General features: G+C 46.2%; 1 protein-coding gene across 1 annotated transcript in view; it reads right to left on the minus strand.

Moving 5' to 3' along the window:
* Nucleotides 1–20,993, minus strand: part of TMOD2 (tropomodulin 2) — a 57,849-nt gene extending 36,856 nt beyond the window's left edge. The window contains exons 1-3 of the mRNA XM_054715531.1: nt 20,970–20,993; nt 5,314–5,511; nt 3,538–3,694 (exon numbers count right to left, since the gene is read on the minus strand). Of these exons, the coding sequence (XP_054571506.1) occupies nt 3,538–3,694; nt 5,314–5,439 (283 nt within the window). The 5' untranslated portion in view covers nt 5,440–5,511; nt 20,970–20,993. The remainder of the gene's footprint in view (nt 1–3,537; nt 3,695–5,313; nt 5,512–20,969) is intronic.
* Between the last annotated feature and the right edge of the window lie 660 nt (nt 20,994–21,653).

Consider the following 21,653-nt stretch of genomic DNA (forward strand, 5'->3'; position numbering starts at 1 on the left):
CATGCCCACCCTCCTGAATGCAGGTCACACTGCTGGGATGTACACCCCCAGGCCAAGGGGAGGCTGTGGTGGATGAGTATGAATGAAGCTTGGATATGTAGGCGGAGGTGTCAACCATATGCATTTGAGGTCCTGGCAGAGGACAGACATCCCTGTGTAGAACTCTTGGAATTCCAAGAGTACTGGCCTATGTATATTTGTAGGATATAACGTATTTTAACAGTTCGTTAACTTTTAAATATTTGTGTGTGTTTTTTTTAAAAAGGTACTTGGACTTCTGTTTGTCTTCTTGTCTTGGACCCTGCAAATATTCCGACCAGATTCATCCAAATGGCCCCGGGATTCCTAAGGGACAAATGTGATCATCCAGAATTTTCCTCTCACCCACCGAGATGGTAGACCAGTAGGATGTTCTATCTAGGATCACGTGACTAGGTAGTGACCTGGGACGCAGCCACCTCTCTACAGCATACCAAAGTCAGCCTGATTTAAAAGAAAATAACCAGGGCTGGTGTACTCAGAGACGTGGGGGTCTGGGCAATAGGGCTCTCTGTGCTTCCCACGTGCTCATTCTCTGCCACCATCTCCCACCTTACCCTGTCAATCGAATTACATTCATTTTGCCCCTACTCACTTCCGAATATGCCAATATCTGCAACACCCCAACCGGATGATCTCGGGTCCAGAGTCAAAATCAGATTTCTAAGTAACCCTGGTACTGTTCAGGGTACCTCCCAACACTAGTTGCACAGGTGGCCCACAGCTATCGGCATTCAGGACAACTGCTGCCGCACAGCCATTCCTTGGGCTCCGACCAAGTAAGTTCTCAGTGAAAAAAGCTACACCAGAGAGTTAAATGTAGCTCGGGTGTGCCACCCCTCTCCTGAGGCCCTCACCATAGCCCCCCACGGCTTCTAGAGCACCCACTGGTCCCTCCCAGGGCCCTGCAGACTCCCCCACCTCACCCTCATCCCTCTGCTCTGTGTGGAAAACTTGTTCTTTCTTGCTCAACTGTGTTGCTTCTCAACCTTCTCCTAAGCTACCTGTGCAGCTGTATTCCCCTCTTGTATCCCCATTTATAACTCAGACAGCTTCTGCACCCCTAGGTCCCCCGTGAACCATCTGTAAGTTGATCTGGATGGAGAGGGCAATTTACCACAGCTCCTCCTCAAACCTCTACTCTGAGAACAGAACACAACAGCTTTCTTGTTATTCAGTCACTACGCTAATACTGGATGTTAATAGGAATTTTATTGAAAATTGGACATTAAATAATTTACTTTTTATTTCACAATTAAATTAGTTCAATAGCAACTATGTTGTCATAGAAAGAGTTCCATATTTCTACGTTAATCCTTGGTTATTTGCCTGATTTGTCACTGTTCAACTTTACTTTCTTAATAAAGTAACATCATCCATGGTGCATGACCCGTCAATCATGCCTGGTTCAGAGGAGAGCCTGGGCGCTGTGTAAGCGGAGGTAGCACTGCTGTGACTCATGCCAGCAGGGGAGCTGTGTTCCCACCCCCACAGAAGCTCAGAGATGGCGTTCATTGGAGTCCATATTTATCGAGTGCCTCCCCGTGTCAGTTTCTGTGCCAGGATGCAAGAGAGACACAACCCCACTGTGGAGATCTCAATCTAATGTGGAAAACATGGAAAACCCAAAACAAATAAACAAAGGATAAACTGTCACAGGGCTGTGAAAGTAACAAATGAGTGTCAGGGCAGAAAGAAAGCGTCTATTTTAGACAGAAGGAAAGCTGGAGGCCTGGGCATTTAAGCTGAGATGTAGAAAGCAAAAAATGGAGATGTGGGTCAGAGGGAAGAGTCCATGAGAAGACCCTGAGATGGGAAGAAAACTCAGCAGGTTCAGGGAACTGAATGAAGATATTGGGGCTGAGGCTTAGCCAGGGAAGGCTGTCAGAGAGGTGGGCAGGGAGAAGTCTCCCGGGACTATGAGAAGCACAGTAAGGATTTGGGGTTTTAAGCAGGGAAGCAGCATGATCTGATTGGTGTTTTGAAAAGCTGTGGTAGCCCTGGCTGGTGTGGCTCAGTTGGCTGGGCATTGTCCTGTGCACTGAAGGATTGCTGGTTCGATTCCCAATTAGGGCACATGCTGGGGTTATGAGCTCGAACCCCGGTGGGGCTGTGCAGGAGGCAGCTGATCGATGTTTGAGATGTTTTTCTTTCTCTCTCTAAAAATCAATTGAAAAAATATGTAATTTTTAGACTGTGTTTGCCATGAGATTATCAATGATTTTATTAGTACCCATGGGCCCAAGTTGCCGTCTATAGCTGCAGAACCTGGACAGGTGAGTGATATCCACTTTTTCCTCCAAAGGGCTCAGGATCGAGAGCTAAGGAGGAAGGTTTTCCTGTCCTGAGTCCGTCATGCCTATCTCACAGCCTTCCCAGGTCTGTCATAGTGTTTCTCTCACTGGACCACCAGCTCCTTGAGGGCAGGGCAGGGTCTTACTCACTGTGGTCCCAGCACCTGGCACTCGGCTCTGCACAGAGGAAGTTAGTCAATGCTGGATGAATGAGTGATTTACTGCACTACCCCTCACGGTAACATCTAGGAGCACAGCCAATGCCTGGACATGGAGCAGACTTCTGCAGCCGGTAAAGCCCTGGCCTAAGAGCATTCACGCTTATCGGACCTTCGCTTGGGCACAACTCTACTTCATACTCCCAAAACTTTCTTCGGGAGTTAAGAATTCTTTTTTTTTTTTTTTTACAGAACTAATTGGAGTACCACCACACTCTAGGTATTCATTTAATTAGCCTCCATGCTTCTTTGTTACTTAGTTAATACATTTTATTTTGGGGAGCAGTTTTTAGGTTCACAGAGGAAAGCACAGAGAGTTCCCATATACCCCTTCGCCCCACACTGACAATCTCCCCCTCTATTGCTATCCCACAGCAGAGTGGTACATCTGTTACAACCAATGAGCCTACACGGATATCACTATCACCCAAAGCTTAGCGTTTACATTAGAGCTCCCTCTTGGGGGGTGTGCATTCTATGGGTCTGGACAAATGTCTACACGGACATGTATCCATCAGCCATGATTCTTTTAAACACTGAATCCAATTACGGGCTTAATTCCCATGACAGACTCAAGTAAGTGAACATTATGGTACCTGCTTGATTAAGCTTAGAGATTCCTTCCTTAGGTTTAAGCAATTCAATCAGAATACTTGTATTTTTAAAAGTAAATACAGTATCCAAAGCACCTGCCACATCAGATTATCATACAGATAATTTTTAGTGACATTTTTATCTATAGTAAAACCATTATTTTGGATGCCACGGATTCTAAGTTTAAGCTAATACCAGCAGGTCTGAAGGAAACACTGTAACAAGTTACTTAGCTTTTCAAGAGCCCATGAAAATATTAGTGTACTTGGTAATATCAAGAGCATTTGCTCCACGTAAGTGTATTTGATATTATGGTCAGTTCCCTGGCTGGGCCTTCCGGGACATACATCAGGAGCACCTTTGTCCCAAGAGGCGCCACCCGTGGTCCTTACCTTTCTTTTCTCCAGTGAAAGGCACAAAGTCTTCCCTGTCTTTCTGTTCCAAAGCCTCCTTCTCCAGGTACATGAGGAGGTGCTCGCGGTCAAAGGGGCCGGTGGCTGCTTTCTGGGTCTGGTCTTTCTGCCGGAATCCGGCTGGCAGCAGGGCACTCTGGTGAGACAGAGGTGTGAGCAGGAAGGAAGGTGCCTGCCCCACTGATACTCTGTTACCTCCCTCCTCTGCTGCACACGGGGAGGTGTGAGCTAAGGGTGGGGTTCTTTGGCACATCCGAGGCCCTACCTGCTCTAATGTCCTGTGCTGAGGAGAGGAGGGCTGCCGAATGCAGGCAGCACACAGGTGGCTGGAGCAGCTTCTGGGACTTCTGCAGCTGCCTTCTAGAACGTGACAGCGCATGGCCAGCCTCCCTCCACAGCCTCATAGATCCCACTTAGGTTTGGCCACATCTGCACCCAAGGTGCTCCCAGGCAGTCATATGGAGATTCTACAAAGGAGCCCATATGGCTATTCTCGCTTATTTCCAACCCTTCTCCTGGGGCAATAGCCAAGCGGGTAAGTGAACATTATGGTACCTGCTTGATTAAGTTTAGAGATTCCTTCCTAAAGTTTAAACAATACAATCAGAATACTTGTATTTTTAAAAGTAAATACAATCCGTGGGGAGGGGTGTGGGATGGGAATGGGGGGATGAGGACAAATATGTGACACCTTAATCAATAAAGAAATTTAAAAAAAAGTAAATACAGTATCCAAAGCACCTGCCACATCAGATTATCATACAGATAATTTTTAGTGACATTTTTATTTATAGTAAAACCATTATTTTGGATGCCACGGATTCTAAGTTTAAGCTAATACCAGCAGGTCTGAAGGAAACACTATACCAAGTTACTTAGCTTTTCAAGAGCCCATGAAAATATTAGTGTACTTGGTAATATCAAGAGCATTTGCTCCACTTAAGTGTATTTGATATTATGGTCAGTTATCCTAATCTACCTATTGTTGTAGGATCACCAAAGATTTCAAGTTATTTATACATTTAAAAAAAAGATGTTTTATTGATTTTTAGAGAGAGAGAAAAGGAGAGGAGAGAGAGAGAGAAACAGCAATGTGAGAGTGAAACATCGATTGACTGCCTCCTGCACACCCCCTACTGGGGATTGAGCCTGCACCTGGGCATGTGCCCTGACCGAAATCAAACTGGCAACCTTTCGGTGCACAGGATGATGCCCAACCAACTGAACCACACCGGCCATTTGAAAGAAACTAGATATAGAAAAGATCTGCTTTTGGGGTTAAAGACCTGGTTTAAATATCATCTCTGACATTTACTAGTATGGATCTTAGGTAAATTACTTCTCCTAGTTTATCCCCTCATTTATGAAATGGGGATAATACACTTTACCTAAGGGGCTTTTATGTCCAGCAGAATGTGTGATTCACAGAAGAAACTCAGTAAGATTTGTTCCTTTTCTCTCTTTCCCTTTTTTTTTTCACCCAAGCCAGACTAGTCTTTTATCAATCCATGGAAACTACTTTTCCCATTTACATTAGACTTGTTTTTGAGAAATACATTTGCCATATTGTATTATAGATTGTGGTTACTGAGATTCTCCATAAATTTTGTAGAGTAAGTGACTCAGGACCAATCAGGGAAGAACACAGAATTTGCATTTGGAGCTAAGGGATTTCTACACTATTGTTTAAGGACGTGCCACGCCATTTATCCGGGACTATCACTAACCACACTGCTTCAGTTCCAGGTCACTAACCTCAGGATCTAGGTCATCCAGAACATTTTCCAAGTGTTTCAATTCCTCTTCTGAGAGTTTTCCAAGAAGCTCATCTTCATCAATGTTCTTATATTTCTCCAACTCTTTTTGAAAAGGGAGCGCCATGGTTTCTCAGATGCCCTTCTCATGGGCCGTGAACATTTAAATGGGCCAGCTTCCTGAGACCTCAGAATGCCACTAATAAGAAAGAAACACTGTTATCTCCTTTCTGCAAACAGGATTTATTAACAGGACACAGGACTATGCTATCTGCCAGTGGAGTCTCTCTACTGAACGAATAATTCAACAAAAAAAGGTAACATTACCTTCATTTGTAGAGCAACCTGACCACTTACAAAGTATTTTCATATATATTATTTTACTTACTTAGATCTTTACAACAACCTGGAAAGAAAGCCTGGACAGACACTAATAACCTATTTTACAGATAAAGAGTCTGAGATGGAAAGTGGCTAAGTGCTTTGCTTGAGGCTCCAGAACTGAGATGTGCGTGGCCTTCTGATTCCCAGGGTAGTGAGTGCCTTCCCACTATACTACTCTGCCTCCTCCAGCTTTCCACAGAACACAGTGAAGAACAATGCACCAATTGTACGGCAGTTGTGAGCAGCACACTTGTGTCTTTTCAGAGAAAGAGTAATGTGAAGAATACAAAATGGGGTTCATTCAGAAAGAGAGTTTGGAACACCCATGTGAGAAAGCATTGTCCAGCAGCCCCCCTGCCATTAGACTAAGGAGCTTCTAAAATCCTGGCTGCATGCTCACCCTCTCCACTGTTCTCCTCTCTGTTCTTCTTTCCTCCTCTCCCATTCTCTTTTAGTCCTACTTCCTTTTTGTTTCCTGGGCCATCCTGCTCAATTCTTTATATTCCTAGTCCATTCCCCTTTCAGTCCCCTTTTTTTATACCATCTCACCCCTAAACTTCCACTCACAGTGAAATTTTTTACTCAATCCCTTCTTCTTTGCAGAGGATTTTATAGGTATTCCCTAGAAAGATAATACTGCATTCAGGAAATAACAATGTACTCAACTGATTGTGTTTCTCCTTAGGAGGTATTACTATCCGTCAAATCTTTCAAGGCAATTAATATTTGCTGTATGCCCATTAATTACCAGGCAGAGTTCTAGAAAACAGGAATACAAAGGCAAACAAGATATGACCCTTCCCCAAGAGATCACAGCTCAGTGAGATACACAAATAGGATAAGTGTTATAACAAAGTTAATGTATAAAGTAGGTTTAAAACATATAAGGAGATAATTATTGGATAAGGGGATATAGGGTTTGAGGTCCGGGACACTGTGAAAAAGAGGTTGAGTTTGAAACTTGAAGGAAGAGGTCATAGAGGTCATAGAGGTCATAGGGTAGACATGAGTGGGGAAGGGTCATTTCTAGGAAAAAGGAACAGTGTAAACAAAGGCACAAAGAAAGATAAGAAAGTACATGGTAAGTTGGGGAATGCTTGTATGTCTAGAGGGGAGAGTTGCCAGGAGGGAAGAGCAAAGACAAGGGAGACATCTGTGAAGGGCCTTCCCTATATGCCTTGCCTAGGAACCCGGGCTTTATTCTGTTGGGAGGTAAGGAGCCACTCCAAATTTTTAAAATAGAGGAATGATCTGAGAAGCCCTGTTTTTAATAAGATAATTCAAACAGTAAGAATGAAAAGTGGTTTGGCATGGAAAGAATGTTGTTTCCCTCTCCTTATTAATTCAACTATTCACCATATTCAAGTTTGTGGTTTTCTATTTGTGTCATTTCCATATATAATGTAATTCTCTTTCCCTTTCATGAGCCCACCTTCTTTCAGTTTCAATGGCTATATTCCAGTAAAAACAAAACAAGATTCATCCCACTAAAGTCAGAGAAACCAACTACACCATATACACTTTGTTCTGGTCCCAGCTACCACCAATTTACTGTGTGACTATGGACAAGGATCTCAATCAGCCAGGCTCTTAGCCATCAAACATATTGGTTAAACTACCTTACCTACAGATTCTAAGATGAACAGTTTCCCACAATTTAACATTCTGAAATTGACATTTATCTTACAATTGATGGCTCTCATCCACTGACACAGCAGCAGTCAAGCAAGACTTGTCACAGCCTACATATGCATAAATATCAAAAGCACCAGCTTCATAACTAGCAGAATAGGTGTCAGGGATTTGGGAAAAAAATTCCAGGGACTCTTTAAAACCTAGTGGGGAGGAAGTGGGAGACGTGGCAACTAAAGTGTATTTAGCAACACGCCCAAAGGAAGGTCCAGATTAGGCCAGTTCCATATAATTACAGATTGGTTTAAGACCCAACATCAATGACTTTTATAAAATTACCATTTTTAAAAAATATATATATTTTATTGATTTTTTACAGAGAGGAAGAGAGAGGGATAGAGAGTTAGAAACATCGATGAGAGAGAAACATCGATCAGCTGCCTCTTGCACACCCCCTACTGGGGATGTGCCCGCAACCAAGGTACATGCCCTTGACCGGAATCGAACCTGGGACCCTTGAGTCCGCAGGCCGACGCTCTATCCACTGAGCCAAACCGGTTTCAGCATAAAATTACCATTTTTGATGGCAAAGAGGAGGTACTGGATGGAAACAAAGCAGACATTGATGACTATGAGTAAAAAAATGATTCAAAGAGTTGGAATCTGAACATGAAGTTTTAAGAATATCAGCCAATTAATTTCACTTGCATTTTCCCTTTTTATGTTGCACAGGGATGGTATGCTATTTCAAAAATCTGTGTATGTTCAGAGCAGCTTTATTTGTAACAGACAAAAACTGCAAACAACCTGAATGGTCATTAGTAGGTGGATGGATTAACAAAATGTGGTATGTCCACATAATGGAATCCACTCAGAAATAAAAACAAATGAAGTATTGATACACATGATGATATGGATGAACCTCAAAATAATTATACTGAATGAAAAAAGCCAGACCCAAAGGAATGTATCCTATCTAATAAAAGAGTAATATGCAAATTGACCATCACTCCAACATGCAAGATGGCTGTCCCATGTGGTCAAAGATGGCCGCCCCCATGTGGACACAAGATAGCTGCCACAAGATTGCCAGCAGGGGAGAGCAGTTAGGGGCGACCAGGCTGGCAGGGGAGGGCAGTTAGGGGTGACCGGGTCAGCAGGGGAGGGCAGTTGGGGGGACCAGGCTTGCAGGGGAGGGCAGTTGGGTGGAATCAGGCCTGCAGGGGAGGGCAGTTGGTGGCAACTAGGCCTGCAGGGGAGGACAGTTGGGGGGGACCAGGCCAGCAGGGGAGGGCAGTTGGGGGGACCAGGCCTGCAGGGGAGGGCAGTTGGGGGCAACCAGGCATGCAGGGGAGGGCAGTTGGGGGCGACCAGGCATGCAGGGGAGGGCAGTTGGGGGGGACCAGGCCTACAGGGGGAGGGCCGTTAGGGGCAATCGGGCCAGCAGGGGAGGGCAGTTAGGGACAATCGGGCTGGTAGGGGAGCAGTTAGGCATCGATCAGTCTGGCAGGGGAGTGGTAAGGGGTGATCAGGCTGGCAGGCAGAAGCAGTTAGGGGCAATCAGGCAGGCAGGTGAGCGGTTGGGAGCCAGCAGTCCTGAATTGTGAGAGGGATGTCCGACTGCCCATTTAGGCTCGATCCCGGTCTAAACGGGCAGTTGGACATCCCTCGAGGGGTCCCAGATTGGAGAGGGTACAGGCTGGGCTGAGGGACACACAACCCCCATGCACGAATTTCATGCACCGGGCCTCTAGTATGATATAATTACATTTATCTAAAATTTTAGAATATGTAGACTGAGCTATATTACAGAAAGCAATTAAGTAGTTGCTTACAGATTGAAGGGAGGTAGGAAGAGACAGGGGGAGGAATTACAAAGGGGCAAGTATCACATGATCTCACTCATTTGTGGAATATAACATAATCTGATGAACAAAAATAAATCCAGAGACACAGAAGCATCAAACAGACCATCAAACCTCAGAGGGAAGGCAGGGGAGACTGGGTGACAGTGGGGGGTGGGGGGTGGGGGTTTAAGAGATAAACCAAAGAACTTGCATGCATATACTAGTAAGCATAACCAATGGACAAAGACAATAGGGGGGTGAAGGCCTGGGCTGGAAGGAGTGGTGGGCTAGCGGGGATAAAGGGAATATATGTAATACTTTCAACAATAAGAATTTAAAAAAAAAAAGGGTGAGGCCTCGCGCACCTAGGTCCAGGTGAGGCCACGCGCCCCTGGGTCTGGGAGAGGCCACGTGCCCCCGGGTCCAGGTGAGGCCATGTGTCCCTGGATCCGGGTGAGGCTGGGTCCCGGGTCCGGGTGAGGCCTCGCGCACCTAGGTCCGGGTGAGGCCACGCGCCCCTGGGTCTGGGAGAGGCCACGCGCCCCCGGATCCGGGTGAGGCCATGTGTCCCTGGATCCGGGTGAGGCCTTGCGCACCTAGGTCTGGGTGAGGCCACACGCCCCTGGGTCTGGGAGAGGCCACGCGCCCCTGGGTCCGGGTGAGGCCACGCACCCCTGGACCCGGGTGAGGCTGGGTCCCTGGGCCCGGGTGAGGTCACGCGCCCCTGGGTCCGGGTGAGGCCTTGCGCCCCTGGACCCGGGTGAGGCTGGGTCCCTGGGCCCGGGTGAGGCCACGCGCCCCTGGGTCCGGGTGAGGCCACGCGCCACTGGACCAGGATGAGGCTGGGTCCCTGGGCCCGGGTGAGGCCATGTGCCCCTGGGTCCGGGTGAGGCCTTGCGCCCCTGGGTACGGGTGAAGCCGGATCCTGGGTCCAGGTGAGGCCGTGTGCCCCTGGATCCATCCGGGTGAGGCTGGGTACCGGGCCCAGGTGAGGCCACGCGCCCCTTGGGTCTGGGTGAGGCCACGTGCCCCTGAGTCCGGGTGAAGCCGTGCCCCTGGGTCCGGCCGAGACCAAACCAGAGGGAGTCGGACCTCCGTTACCACCATTTGTCCACCATCCAGAGCTGAGGGGTCAGTGCTGACATGTACACATAAGGAACTGGTGGACATTGAAATTGGGTCTCAAAAGAACTGTTGGTCCAGAAAGAAACTCACTACAGATTGATTCATTTGCCTGTCAGCATAACTATTATTGCTCGTCTCACATTCAGTTCTTATAAGTATATATCTAGTGACATATGATCTCGCTCATCTAGGGGAAATGATGAACAACATAGACTGAGGAACAAGAACAGAACCAGAAACAAGGAGGCATCGATCGGACTATTGGGCCTCAGAGGGAGGATAGTGGGGGGAGGAGGGAGAGATCAACCAAAGGACTTGTGTGCATGCATATGAGCCTATCCAATGGTTAAGTTCAACAGTGGGGAGGGGTGTGGGATGGGAATGGGGGGATGAAGACAAATATGTGACACCTTAATCAATAAAGAAATTAAAAAAAAAAGAATTAAAAAAAAAAGAAGTACAAATTAGTAGGTACAGAAAAGTCGTGGGGATGTAAAGTACACCATAGGAAATATAGCCAGCAATATTATAATAACTATGTATGGTGTTAGATGGTACTAGATTTATCAGGATGATCACTTTGTAAGTTATATAAATGTCCAATCACTGGGTAGTGCACCTGAAACTATACTGTACCTCAACTCTAATTAAAAAATAAAAGTATATTATTAAAAAAGAGGCAATTTGGGGGTTATGAACTACCTTGATTGTGCTGATAGTGTCATAGATGCATGCGGATGTCAAAACGTATCAAACTGTATACACTTTAAATATGTGCAATTTATTGTATGTCAATTAAAAGTCTTCAAAAATCTGTGTGTAAGGCTAAAATAGCTCTTTCAATAAAGTAAAAATTATATATTTAAGAAGGCCTGTACCGTATTTTAATCTTTCCTTAGTGGCACATAAAATATTCATGTGTTTACAATAGGCAGCATCTTAACATTGATAAGATTCTATTTGTATTGCTATTCCAGGACTCTACGACTATACCCCAACTCATCGTCTTCCCCGGAAACAGATTTGCTCTCCTGATTTTCTAGGTCGTACCAATAATCTACCAGTCAGTCACTTCCAAAGCTCAGATTCCTCCCCTTCCTTCCATGTCCAGTTGGTTAGCCTTCTTATAGAATCTTACTGCACTGTACTTTTCACACCATCCCTTCCTGTCATTCTTGTTTCAGACTTTGGTTCCGCTGGGCCTGGACTACTCTAATTGCATCTCGAAAGGTTTCTGTTCTTCCCTCTCAGCCACCCAGAGCACCACGGTCAGATCATCTTTCTTAACACTGCTAGCAAGCCAATACCCTGGTGAGGGACTTCCAATGGCTCCCTCTTCTCCATAGAAAAACATTCAGACAGTTTAGTATTTAAGATCCCATAAATCGGCTTTGTTCTGCCCTTCCTGTTTTCATTACTTTCCTAGGGAGCCCTCCAATCCAGTCAAAATGGTTTATTCGCTCTATGTTGTAGGCAGAATAATGCCGCCCTAAAGATGTCCACATGCTAATCCCCAGAACCTGGGAATGTTACTTACATGGCAAAGAGACCGGTGTGATTAAATACAAATTTAAAAAATATAAATTTATTGATTTTTTTTTTTACAGAGAGGAAGGGAGAGAGATAGAGAGTTAGAAACATCAATAGGAGAGAAACATCGATCAGCTGCCTCCTGCACACCTCCTACTGGGGATGTGCCCGCAACCAAGGTACATGCCCTTGACCGGAATCGAACCTGGGACCTTTCAGTCCTCAGGTCAACACTCTATCCACTGAGCCAAACCAGTTAGGGCAAATACAAATTTTTTAAATGGGGAGGTTATCCTGGATTATCTGGGTGGGCTCAACTAATCACAAGGGCTCTTAAAAAAAGAAAACAGGAATCAGAGAACAAGCTGTGACCACAGAAGCAGATGCAATTGTTTTGAAGGTGGAGGAAGGGGCAGAGGGGTGGGGGTGGGGAGGCCTTCTAGAGAAACTGGAAAAGACAAGGAAGTGGATTCTCCCCCAGAGCCTTCAGAAAGGAATGCATTGATTTTAGCCTGATGAAACCTGCTTTGGACTTCTAACTCCCCAAACTGTAAGATAATAAATTTGTGTTGTTTTAAGCCACCAAATTTGTGACAGCAGCAATAAGAAACGAATGCATGCTCTTATCCATACACTTCTATTTTCCCCACGTACTTGTTCCGGATATCTTGTTTGCCCCTCCACATCCACTCCCCACCCTGCTCTGTGCCCCAGGAAGATGATGTATTTACACAGCATCAGCGGCTTCCTTGCTCTCTGGCTTTCGTTTGGCCAATAGGAGGCAAGTACCAGGAAACTGGAGGGCAGGGGGAGAGGGGAGGAAGGTGGGTCCAGAGGCCACATCTTCTATCAGGCAGCCTTCTCTGTATAGTCTTTGGGGTGGTGAAGGATCTCTCTGTGGCTAGGGCCAGATTTCTGCCGTATTAGATTCCTTAAACCCTCCCCACATCTTTGTAAATAGCCTCTTTATTAAAATTCCTTCTAATTATTCAGTTTGAGTGTGTCCTCCGTTCTTTATTGGGACCTTGGCTGATATAGTAATATTACTTGGAATGTCCTCTGTTCTCATGGCTTATCCATGTGCTCTGGCTTAGATTCCAGCTCTGGGACCACAGACTGTCAGAGCTGACTGAGGCCTTAAAGATCACCCAGTCCAGCAGCATAGATGGTTTTCTTCCTACTTCTCTGATCACTGCATCTCGATCATATATATATACATATACATATACATATACATATACATATACATATACATGTACATATGTATATATATACATGTATGTGTGTGTGTGTGTAATACACACACATATTATTGTATATGTGTGTGTGTGTAATAACACATATATTATTGATTTCAGAGGAAGGGAGAGGGAGATAGAAACATCAATGATAAGAGAGAATCATTGATTGGCTGCCTCCTGCAACCTGGGCATGTGCCCCGAGTGGGAATTGAACCAGCCATCTCTTGGTTCCTAGGTCGACACTCAACCACTGAGTAACACTGGCTGGGCTAGCCAATTCCTCTTCTTCCACCTTAAATACTGGCAGGCTGCAAGGTCCTCTCTTAGAACTTGTTTTCTCACACTACACATTTTTCCTGGGGGAACTCATCTCCTCCAAAGTTTTAATTATTATCCATACCCCAAAGATCCTCAAATCTGTATCTTTGTTTTAGACTTTGTTCCCGAGGGCTAGATTTATATACTTCTTTTTCTTTTTTAAAAAAATAAGTTTTTATTGATTTCAGAGAGAGGAAGGGAGAGGGAGAGAGATAGAAACATCAGTGATAAGAGAGAATCATTGATTGACTGCCTCCTGCAAGCCCCCTACGTGGATCGAGCCTGCAACCCGGGCATGTGCCCTGACTGGGAATAGAAATGTGACCTCCTGGTTCATGGGTCGATGCTCAACCACTGAGCCACACCTGCTGGGCGAGATTTATATATTTTCAACTGCTGAACTAACATCTCTACTTGGCTGCCTCAGGCTTCTTCAGATGTCAGAAGTACTCTCATCATCTTTCCTTCCAAATAGCTTCTCCTCCTCTAGAATTTTTAACTTCTGGAGGTTGGCCCCGAAACCAGGGAGCCATTCTTGATACCTTGTCTTCCTTGTCTTCCTCTCCACCCATCAATCACCAAATCCTTTCTTTACCTAAATCTGTTAAGAACCCACCTACTTCACTGACCCATCCCTCTTACCCCTTTGATCTATTCGACAAATGACCAAAGAGATCTTTTTAAACAACTCTGCTCTAGTTATTAAAATTCTCCAGAGGCTTCCCATTGCCTGGAGGATACAGTTCAGATTCACAGTCTGGCCTCTGTCATCCTCACCAGCCTCATCCTGCACTGCACTCCCCACCGCCCCCCTAATCTCCTCCTGGCTCCAGCCTCCTGGACCACTTCCAGTTCCTGGATCATGCCTTATGTTGTTTGCTCCGAGCACTCCTACCCCCTCCTCCGAGGGCTCACTGCTGTCTTACTCATCTTCTAGTCTCAATGCAAGCTTCAACTCCACAGAGAGGCCTTGTTCGGACCCCCAGGCAAGGTCTGAGTTACTCTCCATCCCCATGGCATACCCCTCAGTCAGAGCTGTCCTTGACTTTATTGCAATTGCTTATCTTATCTTTGTCTTCCTTGCTTATCTTTGTGAGGGTGGGGACTTCAGTCACTGTTGTAATCCTGGCTCTCAGCACAGGCCTTGAACCAGAGTAGGCATCCAACAAATATTGTGCAACAAATGTCTGATGAAGGAAATGAGCTGAGAGAGGTGAAGGGACCCACTGGTCCAGAGCTCACTCCTATATCCACTGCCTCCACCCTGTCACGGAATTTTCTGAGGCCACATAAGCCCATAGAAGTTGCTCTGCTTCCTCAACTCGCATCGCCTATGTTAACAATTTGCTGTTCATTCCTTGCTCTCCCATTACCTTTTCATGTGTGTTACATCTATGGTTCTCTCTCCAAATACACCACAAACTCTCAGAGGACAGGGACAATATCAAAATTCTTTATATTCCTTCTCCAGCTCAGGTTTGCATATTCATTCAACAAATATCTATTGAAAGTCATGTTTTCCAGACACTGCTGGGACGACAGGAGCAAATAAAACAGATGATAGCCTATGCCCCAAATGAGCTTATGGTTTAGCAGTGGGAGAGACAATTAATTAAGTAGTTACAATAACATGGTTTTTAAAAATATTTTTATTGATTTTTAGAGAAAGAAGAAAGGAGAGGGAGGGAGGGAGAAACATCAATGTAAGAGTGCAACATGGATCGAGCCCACAACCCAGGCATGTGCCCTGACTGGGAATCAAACCACCAACCTTTTGGTGCATGGGACAACACCCAACCAACTGAACCACAGCGGCCAGGGCTACCATCATATGTTAACACTATGGAACAGTACCTGGTAAAACTGCATTTGTTGTGTCAATGTACCAAGGGATCGCAAAGCCAGAGGAGAAAAAATAAAAGGTGCATCCTCTTGGAGTACAACTTTGAGTTGAAGGTTTGGGGGAAAGCTAGTTATCATTTTTTAATAACAAGTACAGATACACTATGGAGAAGAATGCAGCATTCACATAGCCTTTAAAATCAAGTCGCAGACTTCTGGCTCATGGCTGACCTGCTTCAGCCCCACCCAGGCCCAGAAGGGTTCATGTTTATCCTCTCCTCCTGTTAGTGATGCCACAGTGGAAAGTCTGCAAAGCACTGCCACGGCCTCACCTCCAGAAGAGTGTCTGTCCCATGGCAAGTGCTCAACATGCCACAAGATACTAATGTGCACCCTGGAATGAAGCAGGGCCAAATACAGCTTCAGGAATCCAGGTGGGCACACAGGTTCTGAGCCACGTCAGGAAAATGGAAAACAGGAGTCGGGACTTGAGCTGAAGAAAGAATGACTTGGGCTCTCATGTAACTCTTACTATTACCTAAAGGTACAGGCCCTGAGAAGGAAATCAAGGAGTGTGGCTTTCTTTGCTCTTCTTTGTGTAACTGTGCTATGAAAAAGGAAAATCAGATACAACACGAAGTGTCCAGCCTTTGGCCCTGCCTATACGCAAAGACTAATAATCAAAGCCAAAACAAGAAGCCCTATTTATTAAAATCAATCCAAACCAGAGAGTAATTTTTACAAAAGAACAAACAAAAACTACTTGTAAAAACTTAGTGAAAAGACTATTTGTGCTTAACTTGCCAATCTTACAACACAAAAGTTAGGATAGCTCAAATTGTGCTTTGGCATAGCTCAAATTGTGCTTTAAAAGTCTCCTTTTATTTTTTAAAAAATATATTTTATTGATTTTTTTACAGAGAGAAAGGGAGAGGGATAGAGAGTTAGAAACATCGATGAGAAAGAAACATCGATTAGCTGCATCCTGCACATCCCCCACTGGAGATGTGCCTGCAACCAAGGTACATGCCCTTGACCGGAATCGAACCTGGGACCCCTCCGTCCGCAGGCTGATGCTCTATCCACTGAGCCAAACCAGTCAGGCTAAAAGTCTCCTTTTAAAACAATGTGCCCACCAGTGACCATTCCCCTCTAGGTTCAGAAGATGGAAGGCTAAAAGCATGAGCCCTGGAGTCAACCAGCCCTGGGTTTAATGGTAATAGATCTATGAATGGGTGACAAATCTCTGAGCCTCTGTTCCTTTCTCTATAAAATGAGCAAAAACCAGTACTATCTCAGAAGGTGGAGATGGTGCTAAATGCGATCGTGTGTGTACTAGGTTCAGTGTCTACCACATGCAAACCCTCAGTCAAAACCATTTCTCATTTGTCCTTGGTCTGGGGGTAATCTCCTAGTTGAGGTATTTGTTCCCTCTGTTATCCTTGTCAGGGTCTGTTGAATAGAGAGAGGCAGCATCCTGTAAGGGCTCTGAGTCAGTGTTGCCAGGTGTAGCAAGCCACCATGTGTAGGCTTTCGAAAATATGAGATAGGTTTCCACCTGGGTAGGAAGTAGCCAAGAAACTTCTTGGCTGTAGCAGAAGCTCCTTAGCATGAAAGTCTTGCTGTCTGCCCAGACTGCCACCTGGTTTCTAATTCTCTTGTCAGGTTCTACTCCCTGCTGCTGCCTTCCCGCTTTGTCTGCCCCTATTGTCCGTCTGCTGGGGAGTCCGTTTCTACCTCCTTGCATGCCACTTGGGTATCTGTGCCATCTTAGTTTTTAACTGCCTAAAAACATGGTGCTAGTCATGTTTTCTCCTCTTGCCTTCAGGAAGTTATGAGCTTTTCAGTTCCTGACTGACTGGCACTATGGGTTCCCTACTTTTTGTCTTTTGACTCACTTCTGCCTGCTTATGTAGTTTGACCCACCTATCTGGTCTCTTTCTCTGACATCGGTATCCCAGGTTTTGACCAATGCTTTGTTATGGCTTACGGGTGTTGTGTGGACCTTGACTCACGAATGCTTACCAAGTGATGCAAAAACACTTAGCAACTGGTATGGAATGGTTGTCAGCTATACACAACAGAGATGGTCTTCCTTGCATATACTGGCAGAACAGCAGCCCAGCTCACCAGACTCTGGACCCCTCCAACCACTCTGATGAGAGGCCTCCTGTTTCTTCCTTAGGACTGGTGCCTCAGATTTGCTTCTTACTCCTATGTCCAGGCTTGGCACGGCTAGCCTTTTGCCCTGTTTCATGAACTCCTGTTATCCACAGTACTAGAGGTGATCTTCTCATTCCCACTCTATTCAGCTGCCCCTAGGGAAATCCAGGATACTGGCAAACCACATGAAAGAGATGCCAAAACAGGAGGGCAAAACTTAAAAACAGGAATATATATATTGCAGGGATAGCAAAAATATCATTGTAACAAAAGGTTCTGTTCAGGCACATGAAGGAGGTAATCGATGTGTTTCTCTCACATCGATGTTTCTCCCTGTCTTTCCCTCTCTTTTCCACTCTCCCTAAAAATCAATGGAAAAATATCATTGGGTGAGTATTAACAAACAAACAAACAAACAAACAAACAAACACAAGTTATTTCTGTTTTCTTGGTCTGGAAATAGGAAGTCTCTTTGGCACATGCCTTCTATGAACCTTTTTGAACCACTTATAGTCTATAAGGAAATATTTGGTTGTATGTGATTTACAAATAAAGGGAATGAAAGGAAACCCTACAAATTCTGTTCTATCAAAAAGCTGAATTTTTTTCCTCCAACACTTCCCTAACTCAAAATAAAAAGAGCAACCACCTGGGATGTCCTTCTACGTTTACACAGATCTTGAACATAGAGAGGAAAGGGACAGTATTTCAAGATGGTTCTTGCGTAGGTCTAGAATTTCTAAGGTTTGGGAATTATTAATATTTGAGGTTAGAGTTAGGAGATGGGGTGTTCCAAGACCGTGGTCGGCAACTCATTAGTCAACAGAGCCAAATATCAACCTTACAATGATTGAAATTTCTTTTGAGAGCCAAATTTTTTAAACTTAAACTTCTTCTAATGCCACTTCTTCAAAATAGACTCGCCCAGGCCGTGGTATTTTGTGGAAGAGCCACCCTCAAGGGGCCAAAGAGCCGCATGTGGCTCGCGAGCCGCAGTTTGCCGACCACGGTTCTAAGACAATGATTGATAGTAGCCAAAATAAACCAAAAAAAGGGAACTTTCCCTGACCCCACTCATACCTGCAATAGGATTTCCACGTTGGGAACTTGAATACACAGATTTACAATGAGTTCCCCACAGCTTCACTGCAGCTGTCTGTCACCAACCACACAGCCCCCTACAGTGCTTTCTCCTTATTTATTTTATTAATATCCCCCAATTATTTTATTTAAAGAGTTTCAATCTACCAAAAGGCAAAAGAATAATACAGTAAGTAGCTGTATACCACTGTCTTTGATTCACCAAATGTCATCCCTTTGCTGTATTTCTGAGCTTGCTCCCCTACTCTTAGACCTTTTTTCCTGAACCAGCTGAAAGTTGCAGATGTCATAACACTTCGCCTCTAGCACCCACATCTCAAAAGAATAAGGGCAGTGTCCTACGCAACCACAGCACCACTACTCCACCTAAGGAAATTAAAAGAAATTCCATAATATTATCTAATATTCAGTCCATAGTCAACTTTCCCCAATTGTCACCAAATAATCTTATTTATTTATATATTATATATTATTTATTTATTTTTTAGAGAGAGTGGAAGAGAGAGGGAAAGACAGAGAGAAACATCGATGTGAGAGAAACACATTGATTGGTTGCCTCCGGCACACTCCGTGACCACTGCACGGGCTGGGGAGGAGCCTGCAATTGAGGTATGTGCCCTTGACGGGAATCAAACCCAGGACCCTTTGGTCTGCAGGCCAACACTCTATCCACTAAGCCAAACCGGCTAGGGCCAAATTATTTTTTATAGCTTTTTTTCCCCCTGATCTAGGATCCCAAGTTCACATACCCGAATTGGTTGTCACATCACTTGAGTATTTTAATCTACCACACTCCCCCTTCCTCCAGTCTTTTTGGCAAGAACACTCCATAGTGAAGTTATGGCCTTATTGCATCCGACAGGAGACCCATTCTAGGTACTGGTAAGCCTGATCATTAGGTTAAAGTGACAACCTCCTACACTTTAAGGGCACAGGTTTCCTAGGTCATCTCTGGTGAGATACTTTGAAATAATGTGCGAGTCCTGTTCTCCAACAACCTTTCGCTCAGAGGTTTTGTGCCTCGGATGAGTCCTTGTCTGAATCAGTTATGGCAGGGCTGGCATTGCACTGGTTTTCTGGCTCTCTCATGCCTTCTATTGTGTAGTATTTATTATTCACATAAATCCACCAGCACCTGTCCTCGGTTTCCTCAGTGTGTATTCTCTCTGGTTACTTCTTGCTGGGCTTTTCCCCCACAGCCTTACTGACCACGTCTACCATCGCTGCCTCACCCTGACCTCACCTTCAGCAAATAAAAACGAACGTAACATGTTGCCTACAAAATTTACAGTAATCTACAAAAATGAAAACAGTGGTTACACATATTTACTGGGTTAAAGAGAGTAGACAGAGGAAATCACTTTTTTAAAAGATTAGATTGCCTAAGCACTAACAATCTTTGCTCCTCACTAGGGTAAAGCCACTTGTTCTGTCACAACCAGGCTTTTCGTGATGGTGCTGAACAGAGAGAGCATCCTCATCTCTTCAGTTCCCTGATATGAGTCCTGGGAGAACAGAGGTTTAGAAATCATTTACCCAGAGGTCCCATTTTACCTGGAGGAAGAGGCTCAGAGAGGTGAAGGGACTTGCCCAGAGTCCCTCAGCTTTTTAATGGTAGAGCCAGGACAAGAACCCATCTTAAAAACACCTGCTCCGATGTTCTTTTCATTCCCTTTCCAAGTGCCTCGTGATTCAGATGTTTAAAGGGCAGGATGAAGCCGTACCATTTCACTGCTAATTTGCATTTGGCCTGCATCACCTCTGGATACTTTAAGTAACAATTCGCATTAGGATAATTTTATTAATATTATTATTATGGCATTTAAAAATCAATCTTAATTTCTGCACATCAACGGAAAATTTAAGGAGACTCATGGGAGCACTTGCTACCATTTCTTTAACCAGGAAAAATGTAAGGGTCCCGAGGACCTGCATCCGGCCGCCCTCTGAAAGCTGAAACGCCTGTGGGTGACAGCTCCGGAGATCTTAGAAAAGGACGTCAGCCGGGGTCCACCCTTCCCCGTTGCCCAAGGTAACGGTGCAGGGAGAGGCGATGCAGGGAGTGGCGTAAACCGGGCTCCAGGCGCTTGTCAAACGTTCACAGGAGAGGAGAAAGTGGGAAACAAAGCCCAGGGTGGAAAAACCCAGCCCGCAGCCCGGGGAGGGCAGGAGACCGCGCCCTCACCGCTGCGGCACGGCGGCTGCAGAGGCTGCGGAGCGGCAGTGCAAGGCGTGGGACCCTGCCTCCCGCCCGCGCAGCTCGGTGCAGCGCTCTCCTCGGCGTAGCCCCGCGCAGCCCGCGCGGCCGGGAGGCACGAGGCGGCCCCGCGCTCCGCGCCCAGCCGGTCGGCTGAGCGCCGACGCCGCGGAGCATCCTCCAGCTGCAGGAGGGCGCGGCCATCCCCGCGCTACGGACCGGGGCTGCACACCGCGCCGGGTCCCGGGTGGCCCCCACCCAGCCCCTGCGCGCTCACCCGTTCGTGCGTCCATCCCGGAGCCGGCGGTGCGAGCCGTCAGTCAGGCAGCCCCGAGAGAGCGGGGCCACTCGCAGGGCGCGCCGTGGCCAGGCGAGCGCGCGATCAACAGGCGGCTCCCGGCCGGCGGGCACGGCGCCCGGCGCGCGGCCGCAGCGGAGCAGGCTGGGAAGCGTAGTTCCAGCGGCGCGCCGCGCCGGGGCCGCGCGGAGGCGAGACCCCCTGCCTGGTCCCCGCCGCCCGGGGTTCTCCATCCCTCCTCCCCTGCGTTTTCTCCCGGATTCTGCTTCCGAATCCCTTAAGCGCTCTGCAGGCGAGGATAGCCTCAGCCTTGGGGAAAAGCTGCGCAGGCTCTTTGAGAAGCTAGGGCTACAGACAGGGAGGGTGGCAGGGGCTCTTCAAGCTTGTGGGGAGCTGGTGGGTGCGTGAGCCAGGTCAGAGACAGACCAGGCTCAGAGACAGACCAGGCCTGCCCTAGGTTTTACTGGCTTCCGCGGGCCTGGGGCGCAGGGAAAGAGGAGTAGCTGGGGTACATGCTTGGGGATGGGGAGGTGAGCGAGCAGATCTGAAGTTTGGGGGCGAGGGTGTTTGAGAGTCCACGCACATGCTGCGGCTTCATTGGACGCGAGGCTGAACAACTTAGCTCTGAGAGCCTTCGTATCCTTATCTGTAAAGCATGAGTTG

Source organism: Eptesicus fuscus, chromosome 5, assembly GCF_027574615.1.
Source record: "Eptesicus fuscus isolate TK198812 chromosome 5, DD_ASM_mEF_20220401, whole genome shotgun sequence".
In the NCBI taxonomy this organism is placed as follows: Eukaryota; Metazoa; Chordata; class Mammalia; order Chiroptera; family Vespertilionidae; genus Eptesicus; species Eptesicus fuscus.